We start from the raw sequence: 24,248 nt of genomic DNA, 5'->3' as shown, positions 1-24,248 counted from the left end.
AATGGCAGGGTAGTTGAAATCACCCAGTATTAGGGTGTTTGGTTGTATCTTAATATTGCCCAGTATGTTTAGAAAGGTGTAGTGAGAATCTTGGGGCATAGTGGGGGATCTGTAGCAAGCTACAATTTGGATTGCAGTCTTACCTATTGTTAGTTGCACCTGGAGCATTTCAGATGCATTGTGTTGGGCAACTAGCCTGGAGGTGTGAATATCCTTGGTGAATATGGACACTCCTCCACCTTTAGTGTTTTGGTCTTGGTTTGGTGGCCGAAAAGTGTGGTAAGAGTTGTAGCCTGGTATTGCAGGGGTGCTCTCTGGAGCCCTTGAACCAGGTCTCAGTTACTGCACAGATATCAATGTTCTCCATTTTTAGGAGTGCCTCGAGAGAGTGCATTTTGAGGTTTAGACTTCTAGCATTGAGTAGCATTACCTTCAGATTTTGCATGCTTGAGTCTGTTATGGTGGTGGCTTTGTTCTTTGAACCTTGCCTAAAAAAGGCACTATAAGGGTGGCAAAAGCTTTAGCCAGTAACCTGAATACCAGGGGTGACAGGTGCAGACCATCTCTGGCAAAGCATCATGGTTTGTCGATCATGTCATCCCTGGCAGATATATACTGGATCTCCTTTGAATGACACCAGAAGCTTAGCCAGTTGTTGAAGTCAATCATTTTGTCCTTATACTGTGGTATCATTCTGGGCGAAGGCAGGATGCTACTCAGGGCTAGGGTCATACCTGCCTGGGCCACATGATCCAAGAACTCTTCCATGTCTCTTTTCATTAGTCCAAGGAGGTACGTCTCAAGTCATTCACTCCAACATGGGCAATGACAGAGTTGTATTTGTACTTGTTGTGGAGTGACTTGAGTGCGTGCGTTATGTGGCAGATCCTGGCACCCGACAGGCAGCTGACTGTAATTTTCTCCTTGTTCAGCCTGGTGAGTGGGGCATCAGTGTGCCTGACTATAGAGTCACCTATGATTAAAGTGTTGGGTACATTGTCTTGCCTTAGGGGCTGTTGTTGGGTGGCACACTGGTGTTGTGAGCTATGTGTCACTTTGGTTGTGACTGGTGTTTATTTGCGTTTCAGCTTCGGAGGTTCTTGTTGCTTGGGCAGGTTGATGTTAAGGGCCTCCGCATATGTGGGTATAGTGTTGCTATGTGAGGGTGTTGATGGTGTGGGTTTTGAAGGGCTATGTGTTGCTTGAGGTGTAATGTAGGTGTTAACCTTCTCCTCTTGACTTTCTAGCACAATCTTGGCTGGAGAGAGCTTTGTCTGCAGTTTGGCTATGTAAGTGCATCTCTCGCAGGTTGTAGTGTTGGGTGGTAGGAGGAGAGGGTTGCCTGTGTACATGAGGCATTTGCTGCATTGCCCCAGTAAGCCCAGATTCACCAGGTGGACAGGATAAATCACCGGAAGCTGACCCTTGGACATGCCTGTGTAGGTGCTTTTTTGTAAAGTACAAGAGCTGTTTTCCCTTACCTTTGCAAGGTACTTTGCAATTATAGGCCGTTTAGTGCCTACGATTAATTTCTACTTATTACCAAGGAGAGTTGAGTGCTTGTATCAGTTTAAGGCTTCCTAGTGCTTTCCAGCAGGGATCTAGAGCAAGTGCTAGTCACAGGGGATCAGATTTTTAGTGCTACTACTGAGAAATCAGCTAGTTCTAATGGAGAATTTGAAGAGCAGACTTTCTGGCACCTGGAATAGTTTAACCGTAGCCTGGCGGTGCTGCACGATGCAAAAAATGTGCAAACATTCACATTTTTAAGCCAGAAAGTTGAGAACAATAGAAATCAGCCCAAAATGGCTAAAATTACAGTTTCAGAGCTGGAAACCACTCCTCTAGTGTCAGACAGGCAGTACAATGCTCACCACTCCCACTGGTAAGCAGTAGGACTTCCGTCTACCACAGCAAGGTCTGGATAGCTCTGAACATAGAAAATAAAGTCCTGAAACCAGCAAAGCCTGGGATCTGGACTATACTAGCTAGGAAAGTCAGGAAACGAGCAAACAAGATCATTTTTTTTTTTTTTGGTTAAAGCAAGCTAAACAATGCAATAATACACTAAATAAACACAGAACAGGCTAACACACTTGAGTGTGTAGCCCTAAACAGTAAATACAATTAAAACTCTACAAAATTAGCAATTTAAAACTTTTTAAATGAAGCAAGGCAATTGCACAACTGAAGAACGATTTAAGAGGCAGTAATACAGTAGAATAAGTAGCTAGTCTACATATACAGAAAACTCTATATATAGAGAAAAGCAGCTAAAACACACTAAAACAATTCAGATGCAGTGCAACCTAAAGCACTTGAGTTATAGCAATATTAAGGCAAATACAGTTTTAATAAATGCACTAAAATATACTCTATATTTCCAAAATGTTTGAGAAGCACAGTCAGAACACAAGGATAGTCAGACAATTTTTTTTTTTTTTAAAGGGAGAAAGGAGGAACAGAAGGAATTCTCTCTGTATTAGGTAGAATGAGCTGATGACGCTAGACTGGGAGGAGTGTTCAAGATCAAATTTTGAGTAGGGGCGGGCAATTGTAAGGCCAGCAGGTATAAAGACAAGATGCCAATAGGGAGGGTGGGTCGGAGAAAACACTGCAGAAATGTTTATCACAAGTGAGCCAATAGCTATAAAATATATATATATATATATATATATATATATAAAATCAATAGAATTACAAACAAAAGTAATATGGAGTTTATAATACCAGGGACTGATAACATTTTTCACTACTTCACTCGTACACTAGTGTCTGCTGTGTTAGAGCCTACTTCTATATGTAACAAATATTACTTTGGGAGTTAACATGCTTTTCTTGATAGGGCATGTTGTCCTTCAGTATAAAACTGGTACAAATCAGAAGGTGTATATTTGCACACACAACATATGGGAGCCAGCACCTTCTGGTCGGTTTGGTATGTGTAACACCATCTGTTACCTTTAAACTAGTTACAAAGTGAACAAAAAGAATACAGCAACCATACTGAAAATACATGAAAATGTACACAGTGGTTGCATGTAGAATATTGTTATTTTCTTGGTCCACAGTTCATCTATATATTAAGTGCTTCTAGGAATAATCCACAAAATAACACACACACACACACACACACACACATATATATATATATATATATATATATATATATATATATATATAAATAATATGTGTGTGTGTGTATCTATATCTATAAATATATATATATATATATATGGCAAAACACCAACACTACGGATTACCGATCTTTTACACAGGGAAAAAGGACAGTTGACTAACATGCAAAAAAAAAAAAGCATTATGTCAAACCCACCTAGGTGGGGGACTATGGCCCGCACACCCCCCTAACTAAATATACCAACTCCAGGATAACACTACAGTGGGAAAAAGGGCAAATTCCCAATTTGGCATACTGTTAATTTTCCCTGTAAAAAAGTTCGGTAATCCATGGTGTCAGTGTTTTGCCACATCGGCGATGTTGTCTTGATCATTTTGGATTCGATAATGTGGGATTTTGGCCTTTTCAGGTAGACCCAGATATATATATATATATATATATATATATATATATATATATATATATATATATAAAATCGAAAGAAAACTAGGAATGTGGTCACCAAGGCCGAGTACTTAAACATATAAACTAAATAAGCCAAAAGAAGTACCAAGGCCGCCACGGCTTTAAACAAAAATAAACTTTATTATGGAAGTAAAGGAGATAAGCACTTTCAGGCGATATCCACGCCCTTTTTCAGATCACTTTTTCACAAATTAAAAAATCATCAGTTAAAAACTGAAGAAAATCAATCACAATACTGAAAATCATGCAGACCCATAAGGGGTGGAGTTCTCCCATTCATAAATTTAAAACATGTGACCTTCACAAACCAGTCAACACGTCCACAATACATAATCAGCATCACAGGAAGTGTTTTGATGAAGAATGTTGCATTTGCTTGTTTTTATGTACTTTCCACTTGATAGACAATTGATGCTAAGACATGAGTTGTATTTTTATAATCCATAATACTGGCTTTAGATGCATGATATTAATAGTAATGTGTGATTACAAGTCAGCCCCCAAAGCCTCTGTCCAGCAGGGACACAGGTGGAATCCCGGAGTTGTATTTTCTGTTTCACATCCAGTTATCCAGGTTCCGCTTAAAAAGGGATAATGAGGTACTCTGGTTGACATGGAGAGGGAGTGTATTCCGCAGATGGGGGGAGTCTCTGGGACACAAATCTGTCCCACCAACAAGTCCTGTTGATGTCACAGACCAGGTTGAGGTTGCGTGTGCAGGTTACTCAAGTGGAGCTTGAGTTGCAGATATGCAGCAGTCCCATCAAGGAGATTTCTTTTTATGCCAGACAGAGGTCATCTCTGAGGAGTCTGTATGAAGCTGAGTAGAGGGACAGGGCTTTTAGCCTATCTGTGTAGGGGAGATGTTTGAGGCCCTGGATTCTCCTGGTGAGGAACCTCTGTGGTCTGTCCAGCTGCTGCATGTGCTTTGCGAAGTACATGCCAAAGGGAGTGTTGCACTTAATAATTGGCCTTATAAGGGAAGAATACACAGATGTTAAAACCTCCGTGTCCCTGGATGAAATACCCTTGCTTATGAGGTGGGCCATGTAGAAAGCTTTCTGTACAACGGAAAAAACATGGTAGTCAAAAGTCAGGTTGCTGTCAACCTGGGTGCCCATATTCCCCACAACTGATTGCATGCTTAGGACGTTGTTATTAATTCGTGGAAAAGTGATATGAAGAAGGGCGTGGATATTATCCAAAAGTGTTTATCTCTTTTACTTCCATAATAAAGTTTATTTTTGTTTTAAGCCGTGGCAGCTTTGGTACTTCTTTTGGCTTATTTTGTATATATTTTATTTATTTATTTTACATTTGTTTACCCGGAAAGCCCAATTGGGATAAGACCCATTTTCAGCAGAGGCCTAGGGAGAAAAGCTCCACATATAGAAATTATACAAAACATATACAAGAAATTATATAAAAAATATACAAGACATACAGTACACCAAAAATTACATTTTATGTTATTATAGCTGACATTTGTATTATACAGATCATCTGATATAATTCCTTATTGTTTTGTAGACATTGTAGTTTCTCAGAGTAAGCTGAGGAAGGATCTGTAGGGGGGAAATTGGAGAGAAAAAGATGAGGTTAGAGATTATCTAGACATGAGAGAGAGCATAGATTATGAGGTCATCAGGGAAGAAGGAAAAAGTATGACCAGAAAGTATTAAAACTAGTTAGCCAGGCATAGTACAGGAACAAAGCCAGGTGCCATTAAGTTAATTTTTAAGAATCTTTTTGAATTGGTTGGTATTTGTGCTGGTTCTGACGCTGTGAGGTAGTGAATTCCACCTTATTGCTACATGATGAGAAAATAGGGAGTCACCTGCCGTATTAGTGTATTTGGACACTTGTAGTAGAGATTTATTTGTTGAGTGATTTATACATACATACACACACACACACACACACACATATATATATATATATATATATATATATATATATTTAGATGTACATATAGCTTGATAGATATCTCTCTGTATATATATATATATATATATATATATATATATGGATCTATGTCTGTTTACTGAATTAACATATGAGAGAAGCTGAAAAGAATGAGCCGACAACATCGAAACCTCAGAACAATGAACATTCACAAAATCGGAACTTAGAAGACAGAAGCAAACATATCCAATCTAGTACTCTTTTACATGTATAAAAACACACTCGAGAAATAGATCTCTCCCTTTAAACTACACTGTGATTAATGGCAACTAATATGGCATACACGGAGCGCTTTTGGCTGACAATCGTTTCAGTAAAATAATGTATGTACTGTTCTATTTAACTTCACTGCAACTTTTTTTTTTTTTTTTTTTTTACATTTTTACAGGGGGCAAGCCCCTTGTAACTCCATGTGGAGGGCTGTGCCCTCCCACACCTCCTTCAAGTTATATATACCAACTCTGAGATTACACTACTGTTGGGAAAAGGATGCATTTCCTGATCCTCGCTGTACCACAGTTTCCATTCAAATGCTTTGTGGTTTTAAAAAAAAGTGGTGTTTAGCATCAGTAGCTCTTGTTTCAGTTTTCTAAGTTCCGATTTTGTGAACATTTGTCATTGTAAGTTTTCTATGTTGTCATCTCCTACTTTTATGTTTTGGTCATATGTTAAGATATATATATATATATATATATATATAGAGAGAGAGAGAGAGAGAGATACAAGTCAACAGTTCCATTTTCTTAAATGTATAATTTGGCAGCACTGAAACTGCTGGTCTTTGCAATAGTTTTTTTTTTCATCTTGTGGTTGCCCTTGAACTGTGTAATTCCTAGTTATGCAGTTGTACATTTCCTTGGAGTGACTTACTATAATTGTAAAGCGTGCTTGATTTTTTTTTCAGACTGTAAAAATGAAAAAAAAACACTGTATGCTTGCTGAAAATGATTGTATTTTTGTAGTATGTAAAAACTTTAGCCCTGGATAGATGATCGTGACTACAGCAGTTCATTAACTATATTTTCTGATTTTGTCAATCTTCACATAATCCTTGACTACAGGCTTGAATCGGAACTGACTCGGCCGTTATTCCAGCTTGTGCCCTCCAAAACCTCTTGAGCTAGGTTCTACCCATAATGGAAATTACCTCAGATCTTGTTTGCCACTTCATAGTGCCAGACGCGTTCAATCCAACCTCTCGAGCATTGGCATTTGTTTTAGCTGTACGTTAGTTTTTTTCTTAATATCTAACCTCTAAATCCTTTTCCTTGCTTCTGTCTTTCTACCTGCTCCTCTGTATTTCTTTAGGTGTGCGCGTGAGTGTGTTTTTCCCTCTCCTTTACTGTTGGGTACTCTGAGGTACCCTCATTAGTACTTATCTCTCCCTTTTACCTTCGGATAACCTCCTTAACCATCATTGGTAATTTCCTTCCTTCTTTTTCCATTCTATTACATTTAAAAAAAAATAATCTTTCCCTTTCTTAGTCCATCTATGACCGTGTGTGTGTGTGTGTGTGTGTGTGTATCTGTGTGTGCCAGGTGGCCTTAGTTTCTCTTCATGGCTGACAAACCCTCTAAAGGTACAGCTGGTTTCAAGAGATGTCAGATGTATAAAAATGGTGTACACTATCCCAGCTTCAACTGTTTTGGTGCCGGTCAGAGCTCCTTCTGTGGCACCGATAGTTACCTTGAGCTCTTCTGCTTTGCTGGAACCGGAGACCTTCCTGGGTCAGGGCTTTGTTGCCATTTCCAAGGGGCAGATTTCAACTTTGATACTTTCCTTACCTCCATGCCCTTTGGAGCATTGAACTATGCAAGTTTGACCCTAGCTTCTATTTCGGAGGCAGCTTTCTTGATGCGGGGTGGGACCACAGTTCCGTAGTAGTCTGTTTTGGTTCTGGGCTCCTATCCCTCTATGGGGGGGGCATGCCTTCCAGGCTATGGAGAGGGCCTTGTCCATTGTGGACAAAGAGTCTATGCCTTCCCTGTCGGGCCAAACAACTTGTCCATCCCCTCCACTGGAGCTTCCTCCAGTCTCTTCCCTGGGATAGAGGACACAAAAGCCTGGGGAGCGAACCACCTTAGTTATATCATCTTCGGATACCTCTCCAGAACACCCCAACGAAGAGGTATCTTCGAAGAAAAAGTACAAGAGGAAGGACTTGGACTCCACTGAAGAGTCCTTCACAGAAGACACCAATTTTGATGAAGGGGAAGGTTCCTATAAGTCACCCCCCCACCCCGAAGATGTTTCCTTCGAGGACATCCTAGAAATCCTGAAACAGAGAGGTGGCTGAACTACCCTCCGACCTTCCTCAGAGGAATCGGTATACCTAGAGGCTTTTCGTGCCCAGCCCTCTACTTCTTGGATCTCATTGCCCGGTGATGATCCTATTAAACTGATCATCCAGCAGGCCTGGAAACTTCCTGACTCTATTGAGCCAATTCCTGAGACACCTGACTGAATTATCTCTCCCCCAAAAGATGAGCAACACTGAGCCAAGGAGATTCCTGTAGACACCATGGTGGTAGTGGCAACCATCAAATTGGAACGTGCTGAAGAAAGTCCTAATATCCAGCCTCCTAACAAGGAGTCTAGGACTATGGATAGATTTGGGAAGCTCATATATGCTTCATTGACCTTCGCTGTCAGATCCTTAAATTATACGGTGCATTTTACCAGGCTTCAGAGAGATCTGACTAAAGAGCGTTCAGATACTCTTACAGGATCAGTAGCTGAAGGGGTTTGAGATAAGGTTACTTCTCAGCTTGCCACCCTTGAAACTATTTCCATTTCGTCCATGAGGCTAAATGCTCATGCTGCCGAAGGGATGACAAGAGCAGCAGGTTCAGGTGTAGCCATCAGGAGACACACATGGATGCGCTTATGTGACTTCGCAGAGCCATTTAAGTCTTCTTTCTTTAGTGCTCCGTTTGACGGATCATCCCTGTTTGGCCCCAAAATTAAAGAGACTCTAGCCAGATGTGAGAAAGATGGGATAACTCTTTCTGCCGTGGGCATACACTTCTCCACTCCTCAATGGACCTATTCCAGGAACCAGAGACATGGGAGGCTATGGTTCAAAAAGACCCAAGGACCTTCCAAGGACTCACATGACAATGACTTCCCCTGGGGGAGAGGGGGAAGCAGTAATGGAAGACACCATGCAAGAGGCAAAAATGGCCTGCAGAACCAGGGTTCCAGTGACTCTTTTTCTGATGACTCCTACCAGCACTCTTGAAAGGAGGGCCAATTGCCTTCCTCTGGAGGCAGTCGGGGGGATGAATCTCTATGCACCAATCTGTCTGGCTCCAAATGACAATGGCCAAATGGGTGCAGGGTATCATTTCCAGAGGTTGCAAAAGCCCCTTTTCACAGAATCCAAAATGACAAAGAAGAATCCCAGATGTTCCACTCATTCACAGAGAAGCAGCAGTCTTAAAAATTCAAAAAGTGCTCGACAAAAGAGTCATCCAGGCAGTCCCGCCAGACCAGAGAGGATACAGAATTTACTCAATATTCTTTTTAGTGCCAAAGAAAACAGGGGACTGGAGACTAATCTTGGATCTCAGTCAGTTGAACAAATCAGTTCAACAGACCAAATGATGGTGGTCTCAGCTCAGTCAATACGTCCATTCTTGGAAAAAGACAATTGGATGTGTGCAATAGATCTTCAGGATGAGTATTACCATATAAAAATGGACAAGCGCTCCAGAAGATTCTTGCACTTCCAGCTGGGAGCCAGTCACTATCAGTTCAGAGCACTGCCCTTTGGTCTCACCACAGTCCCCTGGGTGTTTACCAAATGCATGGTAGTGGTAGCGGCGCATCTCAAACTACTACGATTCAGAGTGTTTCCATGCCTAGATAACTGGCTCCTTACCACTCCCACCAGGTGTCGTAAAGGCATGAAATTACACTCTTCATCTTTGTTCCAGCTTAGGAATCACTATAAACTACTAAAACTCCCATCTGGAACCATCACAACAACTGGAATTGCTTTGCATCACTTCCCCTAGAAAGACCCAGAAGGATCAGATCACAAGTGAGCCAAATCAATTGCAGCAAGAAAGTAACAGCGAGACTCATTCTACAAACTCTAGGGTCAGTGGCAGCCTCTATCACTCTAGTTCCCCTGGCCAGATACTACATCCGAATTCTTCAATGGCTTCTGCCCTCTAGTGGTCCCCATTGAATCAGCCAATGTCCCATCTAATTATGATCACCAATCGTTGCAAAGAATATTTGATTTATTGGCTCCATACAATGAAATCTTGTCAGGCCATCCCTTTGTCCCTCCTCAACTCCAAGCCATAGTGACCACGGATGCGTCTCAGATAGGGTGGGAGGCATTATCTGGGGAAGACGGTCCAAGGCACTTGGTCCCAGCTGGAGACCAACTTGCATATCAACATTCTAGAGATGAGGGCAGTGCCCCTAGTGCTGCAAGCATTTCAAGATACCCTCCTTTTTGGAGCAATTGCAATTCAAACAGACAACATGTCATTTGTCTCGTATATCAACAAACAAGGGGCAACCAGGTCATACCATTTTTTCTGAGAAGGTTCATAGGTTCATAGGTTCAGAGGTTGGTACTAGGCTATCAGCCATAGGGCCTATACAAGCCTAGCCATAACAATTCCCTGGCTATTTCTTCCCACATTATTTACTTTCCTGGACCCCTGTCTAGCAGGGCGACTGACGTGATCCCTGGGGTAAATTTCCTTTCTCCCATCCAATCGTCAAGGTTCCTCTTGAAGAGGTCCAAAGAGGCACTCTGCTTGACATGTATGGGCAATCTATTCCAGAGTCTGGGGAGTCTCTGGGTCAGGAACCTATCCCTCCAGCAGCATGTTTTGTTTATTGTGATGACAAGGTTTAGATCCCTGGAGCGTGTAGCTCTGAGGGATTGGGATTTCTTTAAGTGTAGCATGTCCAACAGCTCTGGGTTTGACATGGCCTTGTATGTTAAGCAGAGATCACCTCTGAGTAGACGATATGCGACAGAGTATAGCTGGAGATTTTTAAGGCGGTCAGCGTAGGGCATCTGCTTTAGGCCTGTGATTCTTTTAGTGAGGTATTTCTGATGCCTTTCCAGTTGTTGCAGATGTCTTGAGAGGTACATACCAAATGGGGCATTGTATTCTATAATGGGTCTAATGAGGGATGAGTACAGTGGGACAATGACCTCCTTTTTTCTGGATGAAAAGCCCTTCATGATGAGGTGTGCCACATAGAAGGATTTCCTGACTGTTGTGGCGATGTGGTTATCGAAGGTGAGACCACTGTCCACCTGTGTCCCTAAGTCTCTTATCACACTTTCTGTGTTTAGTGTACTGCCACCTATATGGTAATTCATGGATACATGTTTTTTCACAAAGGGGATAACAATACATTTCTTGGCATTGAGCTTGAGCCCATGGCTCTGGCACCAAGCATCTGTTTCTGTAAGGTCCTTTTGTAGAGTATCCACATCATTTGGGGAATCAATAATGGCTCCCAGTTTGCAGTCATCTGCAAACTTTGTTAGCCAGAGTCCCTTAGTGTTGACCTGTACTTCAGAGAAGTAGATGCCAAACTCTCAGAGTGCGGCAGTGGGCAATTTCCTCCAACCACTTCCTAATGGCAATGCACATTCCGGGCAGCTCCAACATGATTGCGGACAAGTTGAGCAGAACCATCCTCATGCCTCATGAGTGGTCTTTCAATCCACTGGTGGGGTGAAAGATCTTCTCCCACTAGGGCCAACCTTGCGATCTGTCTGCGTCCCCTCTGAACATCAGTTCAGTGGTGGGGGGATAGATCTTCCCCCACTGAAGCCAACCTTGCTGCATTCTGTCTGCGTCTCCTCTGAACAACAAGTGCAGCAGTTACTTTGCCCTAATCCCACCACCCCAGGGGAGTCTCTGAGAGACGCTCTCCTTCATGATTCATCCCCCAGTCTACTGTATGCCTTTCGCTTGACTCCAGTAATATGTCAGTTTGTAAAGAAAGCCGACAGGTTAAAGAACAGAATAATCTTCATTGCCTCGTTCTGGTCTCAACAAATCTGGTTTCCCTTTCTTTGGCCTTATCTACTTCGGAAACCCTGGATACTGGACCCAGCTCCACACCTATTGTCCCACCCGGAGGGAATGGTTCATCCGAATCTTCAGCATCTTAGGCTCACTGCATGGATTCTCTAGTTCCCATGATTGCCAGGCATTCCTCCCTCACTTTCTTGGTCCAATGCATCATTCTGCCCCACCACAAACCTTCAACTAGAAAATTGTATCATAACAAATAGCAAAATTTGATAAATGGTCACTTGACTGTAATATTGAGCCATATGCAGCACCTATAGACAATGTTTTAGACTTCTTAGCCATACTCTGAGTCTGGCTCATCAGATTCTACCATTAGCGTGCATCTTGCTGCGATATCTAACTTCCATATTGGTTTCAACGGTTTATCACTTATGTCACACAAACTTTGTAAAGCCTTTTTGAAAGGAACCTTAATGTTCAGGCCTCCATTTAAAGAACCCTCTGCTCCATGGGATTTGCATTTGATACTGCAGTTTCTCACTTCTTCCCACTTTGAACCTTCAGCAACTTGTGACTTAAAGTTCTTGTCCTGGAAAACCTTATTTTTGATAGCTATCACTTCGGCCTGGAGAATATTGGAAATTCAACCCTTGTTCTGCAAACCCCCCATTTGATATTTCATAAGGACAAGGTCTCTCTCAGGACAAGTCTTTCCTTTTTGCCAAAGGTTGTTTCAGAGTTGAATATCAATCAAACCTTACATCTCCCAGTCTTTTTTCCTAATTTTTCCAACCAAGGGGAGTACTGTCTCCACTTACTAGACATACACAATTATGTTTTTACCTTCACAGAAAAAAGGACATTAGAAAATCTGACCGTTTATTGCCTTTTCTACAGTCTCTTTAGGCAATGCAGTTTCTAAGGTTACCTTGTTGAAATGGCTTCGAGACTGTATCACCTTTGTTTACAAAAGGAAGGGACTCCCCACCACGTCCTGTGAAAGCACATTCAACGAGAGCTGTAGCAGCTTCTGAAGTTTTTCATGCCAGAGCTTCCTTAGACGATATTTGTGCAGCAGCTACATGGGCATCTCCTCATACCTTTATTACTCATTGCAAACTGGAACAGGTCTCTAGGGGATGTGCATCATTTGGCTCGATGGTGCTCAGGAATATTCTTCCTTGAGACCTCCCAAGATTCAGGTAGCTATGGACTCTGTCCCACAGTCAAGAATTATTTGAAGATTGACATCATCAGATAAAGAAGTTATGTCTTACCATAACGTTCCATCTGTGTTGTTGATTTTCACTAATCCTTGACATTTCCTTCCTCCTTCCCCCTGCCTTAGAACTCTTGGTGGACGGAATATTCCCAAAGACTGGCTTCATAATAGGGACACAGATATGGTCTCTTATCTAGTACTTCTTGTCTGTCACTATTGTATGCAAACTCGATTTGAGCTAATTTGTTGAGGAGCATTATGGGTAGAGCCTAGCTCAAGTGTTTTTGGAAGGCGCGAGCTGGAATAACGGCTGAGTTGGTTCCTGGGCTCGGAGCTGAGCCTGCAGTCAAGGATTAGTGAAGATCGACAACACAGATGGAAAGTTATGGTTAGACTTCTTTTTTCTGAATCATTTGTTTTCATTAATTTCTGCAGTTTATTATATTTCTTTCTTGCTAGATGTTTGTGGGGGTGGTGCTCTGGGACAACAGTGACACGTCGTGTCCACACAGTATCATTAATGGGCTGTACAGGCTGAATGATGAAGATAGCTGATGACCCTGTTCTGCCCTTGTTCATGGTTTTTATAAAGACATTCTGTAGTTTGAAATGTAGCAGAGAGGGTTTGTATGTCAGTCACAACTGACCTGGATGTTTAAATCACAGTATGTTGGAGTACACTGCATTTATTCTGAAGTATATAAATACTGTTTGCTCTGTTCAGTTATGTACTGAATTTACTGTACTTTCCTCTTGTCTTTCACTGCTGTATTCTAAGATCTGCAGGGTGAAGTGCTGGTCTTAATACTACATAACATTTTCTTTTGCAGTATACATAATTGAAATATTCTTCTATGCAAAGTCCTCACGTACAGTTCACTGATTCTGTTTTGAGGCTTAGAATGTAGGTAGTTAACTCATAGCCAGCCTTAGGCATAGGCCAAATAGGCATCTGTCTACAGCGCTGCTGTAGCAGGGGTGCTTTTCCAGTAATCTGGATGGTGTAGGCAGACTAGGATGGGGGCACCAGGTGGTGTTGGGATGGCATTGTGGAGACCTTTTGCCTAGGGCACCAGTTGACCAAAGGCCAGCCCTGAGTTAACTAAGTGTCTGCACATTTCTTTCGGACTGTGGCAGAACTCCTGGATAGTATTCTTTGAGCCTTGACTTGCATTCTACCTCCATATATTACTCAGATGTTTGAACAGATAATTGAAATTGTGTTCTAACTGCCATTGCTGGTTGCATTTACTATATTATAGCTCATGTGCTTCCCATTCAAATGAACATGCCTGAAAAGAAGTGTTCAAAAGAATTAAGAAACTGAAATAAACTTTAGGAGCTGTCTCACGGTGCTCATATAGTTGCCACTGCCAGAAAGGCTCAGTAAAAGTTAGATGTTTTCTGTAGGGCAAAACAGCACCTAACATTCCAGCATAATTTAGCACTGCACAATCCATTGTCTTACCTTGTCTGTCAGTTTGGGCTTGTGCGTTCTGTAGCCAGGTCTCTTACAATGTCTGTTTAGAGCCTGTAGTGATGCTGCACAGTTTGCTACAGATGTGTTTTGTTGATCTCAGCTTTGCTATACTTTATTTTACTTGGGATGGCTCTTTTCTTTCAAACAGAACTGATTCTACTCTGGTGTGTCTTGCATTCTGCATATTACACAGACACTGCAGTAATTCACGTAGAAATGTTCATGCTGGTCAGGAAGGCAAGGGATCAGCATCATTTTAAAATGAAAGTGAATAGGACTTTCTTTGGTTGTAAGGACAATGTTTTTTGCTCAGAAGATCCTTTAATATGGAACCACTTACCAGTACATGTAGGAAGTCACTCGTGTGACACAACTTTTGAAAATGAGCTGTACTTTTTTTTTAAAGCAACATTCAAGGCATGCTTTGGTAATGTGGAGAACTTTCTGACCTGTTTGTATGTTGACTCAGTAACCCCCCCCCCCTTTAGATGTGCATGCAGATAGCTGCATTATTCCTTATGATTACTGTTGACTGAAATGCTGTGCTATAACATTGAGCAACAGTTGTTTGATATGTAATTGTTTACAAGATAACTGAGGTGAATCTATGTTCTCTCCAGTGCTCAATGATTCTTTTTTTATTGCTGTTCAATGCATTGCTTATTCATGATACTTTTTCCCCAGTTCTGTGTTGTAAAGGGAGCTGTGCCTAGTCAAATTAACTTGATATGCAGAATGAATGAATGAATAAATAAATAACCGTATACATGCATGCTTTTATTTATTATTAATTTTATAGCCCCTTAACAACTCTGCTGGTCAATGTGATCATAAATGCCCCTTCAAACAGCTCTAAAAACTTTACTTGATAGTGACAGCAAATTAAGAGTTATGAGGCTGAATGCATGTTATTGTCTTCATTCCTTTATTCTTTTCTGTATTTTTAAGTTGTAATATGTTTAGAATGCTTAGTAGTACTTTGAACAATACTGTGCTGCTTTTAATTGGCATTTTATGTGACCTTCACATTATCATAATAACTAGCAATATACTTCTCAACCTCTTAGTGCAAGAAATCTGGACAAAGCCTGACAAAATGGGGGGAGACAAAGGCCCCAGAATAGGGACATAGGTTCATAGGTAGGTACTAGGCTATCGGCCTAAGGGCCTAAGTAAGCCTAGCCAACAAGGTTCCCTGGCTTACGGCACCCAAGAACGTTAATTTCCTGTGCCCCTGTCAAGCATATTTTAAATATTGCTCTTATAAATTTAGAAAGTTGCGGGTCTGTGTTAACATATATTTTCTTAGGGATTTGAAGTCTGAAACTCAAATATATTTCATCATTTGTTGACTTCAGTCCTCAGATCATCCTAGTGATTTGCCAGAAAACCACACGTTTTATGAGAAACAGACCAAACATATAACGCAAAAATCTGGCCATTTCTGTGAAAATCTGTACAGCTGGGTGGTATGACTAGCAATGTACTGTTAACTAAATAAAAGCATAAACACTAGGCTACATAAGCAGTTTAATATTTCTTCTAATACTCTAGCTATTCCTAGCTGGATCCTTAGTAAAGGAATGATGACAGTTTCTTACCTTGTCATTCTAGTACTCACTAGCAGCTGTAATATTTACATCTTAGATGCATCTTCTTATTAGATATATGATTATAATGTATGGTTTAATATTCTGTCTGCTGTTGTTTCTCTACTACTTTATCTGAATCTTAGAAATAAATTATCTCGTTGCTTAAATAAATCTACTGCCTTATTTGTTCTTGTTACTGTTTATCAAATTCTCATGCAGGTATGCTGGGTTTTTGTAGCATTAGGTTTACCTCACTGTTTCTTCTTTTTCCCTAGCTTGCATAATTTGCTCTGTTTACAAAGCAAAATAAAATGGCAAGGGCAAAAATGCTATATTCACTGCTATAACTCTATAGTAAGAGGCTATATTTAAAAAAATGAGCACAGCATTCCATCAACTATAATTTAGTTCATAGTGATATTGCAAGGATTACAAAATTATTACTTCCTGATGCTGAAATCATTTAGCTAGGTTAATTTCATATGGCAGATTCATTATGGAAATCAGAAGGGTTAAAAACATTTAACATTTCATTACATATGTTAAGAAGTACAAATAGGGCTGCTGAAAATGTGAAACATATTTTGAAAAGTGTTGTTTGAATCAGCATTGATAGTATGTTTTACTCTCTGATGTACAAAAAAATAGTGTAGTGTAGATTTCTTGAACACGCTATAAGGCAAGATGTGTTTGATTTTATTTAAGATACATATTATGGCTGTGGAATAAGTGCCTTGTATAACAACACATATTCTATTTGTGAATAACTTGCTCATTGTAGGTCAGTTGGAGAAAGCTGCTGAGCATTATGAAGCATTCCATCATCTGACAGTGGGTCGACTATGGAAGGATGAGACAGGCCGCACACACCACTCACTGGCTTGTGAGAATCTCTGGAGAATTTGCACATTACTAGCAGACAAAATGCTTGAAAATAAAGAATACCAACAGGCCATCAAAACTCTAATAAAAGCCTTTGAAATGGCAAAAGAAGGTGGGTGGAAAATAACACACACAGATTTTTTCCCTTTAATGTGCATGCTGTGGTTTTCCCTAGAGTCAAGTAAAAATCATCATATGTTTGACTGGTGATTATTTTTTTGTGAATTTCAAGACAAATGCCATCAATATACTTCCAGATCTTACCATGAAACAGAAGTGCTTTTGCGCTGATACAGTACAATCCATTAGCTGCTTAAAAGCTATACCTGCGGAAAATGTGTCCTTTTTGGTGTGGGGGATGGCAAATGAGACACTAGCTCACTCAGAGGTTAAAAAACTGACGTCTGCATCAGCAGCAGATGGTTGAGGGAATTCATGTGTTCTGAGGTCGCTGCCATATCACTCACAGCCTGTTTTATCTTTTATATTTTAGAACTAAACAGTGACAGATAATCTACTTAAATAGCAGTTACTTTAAAACAAGGATAGAGAATGGTGATAGCTTCCATTTGGCTGTCTTCTAAGCAATAACTGATCTGATATACATTGCACTAGAGCATTTCAGTTTACTAATTTATTAAAATATATATTCTTTCAACTAGACTGAATATTAATATTGCAAAATTTATTGCTGATTTGAGGCAGTTGTATCAAAATAAGGTTTGGCTGTTGTCATTACGTGTAGAGAGTATTCTGATGCTATCACATGTTTTTGATAACATTATGAATGTAGGCAGTGTGATGACATGAGCACAGTGACCATATAGGCAGTATTTTATCAGCAGTTAGCCACTGCTGAGGTTCACTCCCTACTCCAGCAACCCAACTTAAATAAATAAATCCTGACAGAGGATGATAAGCTGCACATTTTTTATCCAACATCTTTTAATTTCAACATGTTGTATCCAAAATAGTAAAACTTATCCAGTAGGCAGATTAAGTGGCAAACTGCTTTGATCATGCCCTCCAAGTGTAGATAGAATTTCAAGCTGTGCATTGAAACAGGGTATATGTACCTGCTATAAACAAAACTCTCCAAGTCTAGTTGAGTACAAAAAATAAGAAAATAACTAAATAGCTGTTTATATCGCACCTGATTCCCTGTGTATATCACACTGCTTTCTCTGATTCTTGCACATGCTTACATACACTGACCACCCCATGAATACACTGGGTTGCTCCTTCTCAAACCTTTCAGTCTGGCTATCTCTTCTTGCCTTTGGCTTTATGTAAGAGATGGTGTTGTACTCCCCCCTTCCCCCAGAAATGGAGAGCTGGCCTTCGGCTACTCATTCCTCCTCCTTTCCTGGCTAGCTGCCTGGTGCCAAGGCTGCTAATTAAAACTTAGGTTAGTGCACCTGCAGGTTCCAAAAAATGATGTAAGGAAGTATTCTGTTCTTAAAGGATATTCAGTTGTGAGGCCTGACCAGAAATGGTTGTTATATGATGAAAACTGAGAAAATAGTGAGTTTTTTGTGCATCGTCAGTTTATGTACAGATTGTGTGAATCCTTAACATGACTACATAAATTATAGTTTGTAAAAATAACTTTCACAGAACACACAGGAATGTAAGTTCAAATCCATAAAAAAGACTGACTTATGTGGCTTCTTTCTTTCCTCAGGAATTCATTTTGGTGCATTAGACATTGTCTATACATGTTTAAAAAATATGCTTGCACTCTGCTTGTGTAATGAAAAAAATACATTGTTAAATATGCATGTAGGTTTGTTTTACAATAGTGTGCACATTCTTATATGCTAAAATGCTTACACATAAACTGTGCTGAGTCAGTACGTGACTAGTCTTTGTTGCTTTGCAATCTTTATTCATTGACAGGTTACAATTAACAATCCAATGAAAGAGGGTAAAGAAAATTTAGAGGCAAATGGTTTTATAACATGGTTAAATAGTTATCTTCTCCATCATACTAAGCATGTTATTTTCTCTAATCAGTGGTTTCCACGCTGTGAATGTTCACCTCAGTCCCCTATTTGATAGATGACAGGGGGCTGACTTTGGATGTGCTGGGCTACATTGTGTGCATACTTTTATGTCCAGACCCAGCTGTTTGCATTAGAAATGGGTAGGAATTATGTGAAGGAACTAGTGAAAGGGCAGTTTTATTTAAAGTTTGGGTTTGAACTGCACTTTTTCATTTCTGTACTTCTGATACTATAAAACAAACCCTGCTACATATATCACATTGGTACATCCTTGTACCTTGCAGCAAGCTCTAAGTTGTGTTTTAGACTGTAGTTTTACAATCTGAAATACAATAACATCTAAGGAATCCAAGGACAAACATTGCATGTGAAGTTGTTCAGTCTTGCTGGTCATTCTTTACTATTGGGTTTGGAGCCGATTTCTTGGCTCCGATACGGCCAATTGCAAAGCTCGAGGTCTTCAAATAGCTCGAGGCCAAGTCCCTGTCCCATGATGCACCTGTGAATTACCTCAGATCTAGTTTGCCGCTGCAGCAGATCAGAGGTTCTAAATTAACTCAGGCCAGATAAGCAACAATTTTTCATTAAAATTCCTATAAAAGTTGTTTGATAGTTATTATAGTTAGTTAGGATTGTTTATACAGCTCTTATAGCTTTCAGTGTGTTTTTCCCTTCCCATTTACTGTTTTTCATATATTTCTAGTTGGCCTCTTTTAGGCCTAGTTAGTTGTAGTTCTTTATAGGTGTAGTCTGTATAGCCTTCATTATGTTATATAAGGCTCAGTACAGTAAACCTTAGTCTATGTGGATATGCTTATTGCTTCCCTTTTCTTTTCAGCTTGCTGTGGTATTTAGTGACATTCGTCACATTTCTTAGATAGTTGTAGTAATTAGATTTCTGTGTGGTCTGTCTAGCCTTCTGTATTTTAGATAAGGCTTAGTCGTTTATTACTGTTTAAATTTACAGTGAACACTACTTACTTATTTAAGGTTGTTGTTTCTCAGCAGCTATCTTTTTGGCATATTCTGCTTGTGTGATATCACATATTGTGTGTGTGTGTGTGTGTGTGTGTGTGTGTGCGCTTGTGGTTTAGCCTGCTTTTATTAAGGCTTATCTGCTATTTTTTCTGTTGTGTGAAAATTTACCGTTGTAGTTTTTTGTGTAGTAGCAGTAAATACTTTCTAACTTTACTATGGCTGACCAAGATAAGCACCCCAAGTCTGGGTTCAAAAAGTGCCCTAAGTGTGGCCAGAAAATGTCAGTTACAGACAGCCACATTAACTGTGTTTATTGTCTAGGGGCTCTGCATTTGCAAGACAATTGTGCCATTTGTCATTCCTTCTCCTCTAGGGTCCTGCAGGAAAGGAAGAGGAAACTGATCGACAGAGGCTTGTTGAAGCCTTCATTTCAGGAAGCTTTGAGTGACCGGGATGGCTCCAGTAGGTCTTCAAAGTCTTCGAAGACATCGGTCTCAAAAAAATCAAAGAAGTCATCTACTTTGGCTCCACTGCCCTTGGAGCCGACAGTCTTTTCTTTTCGGAGCCCGTCCCCCAGTCTTGGAACCAGTCTCCGAAGCACCAGAGAGTCCTATTCTCCAGTCGGTACCACCTTCGGTATGATCTTCTCGATCATCTATCAGCCTGATGGATCTGGGCGTGGATCATGTGGTACAGAAGCTGTTGTCGGCACTGGAATTAGCCAAAATGTTATCGGCTTCGATCCAAATGGCTTCAGTGCCGAAGACCATTGCACGGACTCTTACTATATCTCCTCCGAGCCATGCTGGTTCTTCAGAGCCGGAGGAGGCAGACTTGATGTTAGTGGAACCCTCGGAGCCGACGCCTGCTCCAGTGTCTTCGGCTCCGTGTACTCTGACATCCTCAGTGCCTATCGAGGACTCTAGGAGCTGACACTCTCTGGTTGGGTCCAGGGAGGACAGTTGGACTGACTTGTCGGTTCTGACTTTGCCTCTCGGGGCCTTGGTTCAGATGAGCTCGGCTCCTACCTTGGGCTCGGAGCCCACTGTCCCCATTCCAGGGGTGTCGATAGTTTCCTCGGATCCATCGGCTCCCTCACATCGGAGCAAAGGTGCTTTCGATGCCATGAAGCGAGTCATGTCTCCTAGGACAACATCGACCTTGGGTCTGCCCTCCTCCTCCCATAAAGTGCCTGTATCTGCTTCTGCCTCACACATCCTGACTAAGTGTAGAGACCCAAAGTCTTAGGAAGCCCCAATGGGTGGCTCCTGCTCTTCCGAGACCTCACCAGAGGCCCCCACTGATGAGGTTCCCAGGAAGAGATTGTGCAAGAGGAAGCACCTAGACTCCCCTCAGGAGTCTGTCGCATTGGATACTGACTTAGATGAGTCAGAAGAGTCCCCATGGTCCCCCTCTGAGGATATCTTATTCACTGAGATACTTAAGATCCTTAGGCAGAGGGGTGACTGGCAGTCCAAAAGCCCTACTGAGGATGAGTCAGTTCTCCTGAAGGCTTTCAAGTCTCAGCCCTCCACCTCTTGGGTGTCTCCGCCCTTCAATGAGCTGATGCAGCTGGTCTCACGAAGGGTGTGGGAGTCTCCGGATACTATGCAGCCTGTCCCTAGGAGGCCTAATAAATTCATTTCTGCCCCACTTGACAAAACATTCTTAACTAAAGGTGTTCCGGTTGATGCCATGGTGCTGGCAGCAGTGACCAAGAAGTAAATGTCTGAGACTTTCTCATCTATCCATCCTCCTAACAGAGACTCCAGGATTATGGATAGATATGGGAAGTGCATGTTCAGTTCAGCTATCTTTGCTCTCCATTCACTGAATTACTTAAGCCATTTTACTAGGTTGCAAAGAGATCTCCTTAAGGAGTTGGGAGATACTCTTCAGGGTACAGTAGCTGCAGGAGCTTCTGACAAAGTTGCTGCGCAGCTTGCTACCCTAAATTCTATTGTCAGCTCATCCATATGCCTCATATCCTATGCAGCTGATGGAACGAGTAGGGCAGCGGGTACAGGTGTTGCTCTTAGGAGACATTCCTGGATGTGCTTGTGTTCCTTCGTGGAGCCCTTCAAGTCTTCCTTTGTGAACACTCCCTTTGATGGCTCGTCCCTTTTTGGGCCTAAAGTTAAGGAAACCTTAACCAGGTGTGAACAGGATGGAAAATCTCTGTCTGCCATTGGGGTCCATTTTGCCACCCCTACCCGACCCTATCCTTAAGGTCAAAGGGGAGGAAAAATGTGGTTCCGAATAGCCCAAGGAGCCTTTCAGGACACACGTGATGAACCCCAGGTGTTGCTCTTAGGAGACATTCCTGGATGTGCTTGTGTTCCTTCGTGGAGCCCTTCAAGTCTTCCTTTGTGAACACTCCCTTTGATGGCTCGTCCCTTTTTGGGCCTAAAGTTAAGGAAACCTTAACCAGGTGTGAACAGGATGGAAAATCTCTGTCTGCCATTGGGGTCCATTTTTCCACCCCTACCCGACCCTATCCTTAAGGTCAAAGGGGAGGAAAAATGTAGTTCCGAATAGCCCAAGGAGCCTTTCAGGACACACGTGATGAACCCCCCCCTCCAGGGGCAGAGGAGGGGGTAATAATGGAAGACGCTGCCCTCGTGGCAGAGGGGGTCTGCAACACCAGGGTGACAGAGATCACTTCTCTGGGAAACCCTACCAGCACTCCTGAGAGGAGGCCCAACTGTCCTGCTCTGGAGGCAGTCGGGGGTTGCTTATCTTTGTACCCAGGCACCTGGATCAGTATAACAAAAGACAGCTGGGTACAAAGTATCATTTCCAGATGGTACTTCATTCAATTCGCCACTCCCCCCCAATCATAAGAAAAATCCCGGACGTTCCACCTAGTTACAGGGAACAGGCAACAATAGAGATCCAAATGTTGCTAAGAAAAAGTCATCCAACCAGTCCCAGCAGACCAGACAGGATCCGGAACTTACTCAAGATTCTTTTTGGTTCTAAAGAAAACAGGGGACTGGAGACCCATATTGGACCTCAGCAGACTGAACCAATACTTAAAGAAAGAGAAGTTTCAGATGGTCACGGTTCAGTCTATAGTTCCCTTCTTAGGGAAAGACAATTGGATATGTTCAGTAGATCTCAAGGATGCATACTGCCACATAAAAATGGCCAGGCCATCCAGGGATCTCCTGCCCTTCTGGCTGGGAACCAATCATTACCAGTTTCGAGCCTTGCCCTTTGGTCTCACTACAGCCCCCAGAGTATTCACCAAATGCATGGCAGTGGTTACGGCTCACCTGAGGCATCTAGGATTCCAGGTGTTTCTGTACCTAGACAATTGGCTCCTTACCGCCACCACCAGGCATCAACTCATTCAGGCCAGGGAGTCCACTCTGTCACTCTGCAGTCATCTGGGCATTACAGTCAACTCAGAAAAATCTGCCTTGTCACCACCGCAGCATATCGTTTTTATAGGGGCAGAGTTGGACACCACCACCACCACTCTAAGGCTTCCAATAGAAAGAGTCTCTCTTCTTCATCAACCTGTCAGCATCCTGATATCAAAGGACAAAGCACCAGCATTGGAGGTTCTGAAAGTATTAGGCATGATGGCAGCAGCAATTCTAGCCATACCACTTGCTCGTATGCACATGCAAGTACTTCAATGGCTATTATTCACTCAGTGGTCTTACCAAGAGCTCCCCATGAATAACACTATAATGATCACAAATTCTTGCAAGAAGGACCTTCAGTGGTGGTTAACCTCACATCATGTCACGATAGGACACCCATTTGTGCTACCCCCTCCAGTGGCTATAGTGACCACCTACGCTTCCCTGATATGGTGGGGGGGGGGGCATTTGCAGGGAAAGACTGCCCAAGGCACATGGACTGATCAAGAGACACATCTGCATATCAATGTCCTAGAGATGAGAGCAGTACTTTTGGTGTTGCAGTACTTTCAGGACTCTCTTCCTCTGGGTACAATTGGGATTCAGACAGACAACATGTTGGTGGTCTGGTATTTGAACAAACAAGGAGGAACCAGGTCTTACCCCTTTGTCAAGAGGCTTTCAGAGTTTAGCAGTGGGCTGTTTCCACCCAGTGCTTTCTGTTGGCAATGCACATCCTGGGGAGATCCAGCGTGATAGCAGACAAACTGAGCAGGGCAATCTTTTTGCCCCACGAGTGGTCCCTCAAGAAAGAAATGGCGGACAGGATATTCCACAGGTGGGGCCAGCCTTGCTGCGACCTTTTTGCCAGTCACATGAACATGAAATGCAGAAGGTACTTTGCCCTGATTCCCCCTCTGGGAGAAGCCCCAAGGGACGCACTCATGCACGATTAGCCTCCGTGTCTCCTCTATGCATTTCCACCAAGCCTGTTGATAGCCAAGGTTCCACAGAAAGCAAAATTCATGGCAAGGGTCATCATTCTTGTAGCCCCTCATTGGCCTTGCCAGATTTGGTTCCCCTTCCTTCCACTTCATCTTTTGGAGGATCCTTGGATC

At 41.9% G+C, this 24,248-nt stretch overlaps 1 protein-coding gene across 3 annotated transcripts in view; it reads left to right on the top strand.

Annotated features, from left to right (window-relative positions):
• TTC29 (tetratricopeptide repeat domain 29) overlaps window positions 1-24,248 on the top strand; it is a 3,626,200-nt gene that overhangs the window by 1,679,391 nt on the left and 1,922,561 nt on the right. For all 3 annotated transcript variants that reach the window (XM_044062243.1, XM_044062242.1, XM_044062241.1), the window contains exon 6: window positions 16,672-16,884. In XM_044062243.1, the coding sequence (XP_043918178.1) occupies window positions 16,672-16,884 (213 nt within the window). The remainder of the gene's footprint in view (window positions 1-16,671; window positions 16,885-24,248) is intronic.

Source organism: Protopterus annectens, chromosome 2.part1, assembly GCF_019279795.1.
Source record: "Protopterus annectens isolate FY-2018-M chromosome 2.part1, PAN1.0, whole genome shotgun sequence".
Lineage (NCBI taxonomy): Eukaryota > Metazoa > Chordata > Ceratodontiformes > Protopteridae > Protopterus > Protopterus annectens.
The sequence above is the reverse complement of the archived record's forward strand: the minus strand, read 5'-3'. Positions and strand labels throughout refer to the sequence as shown.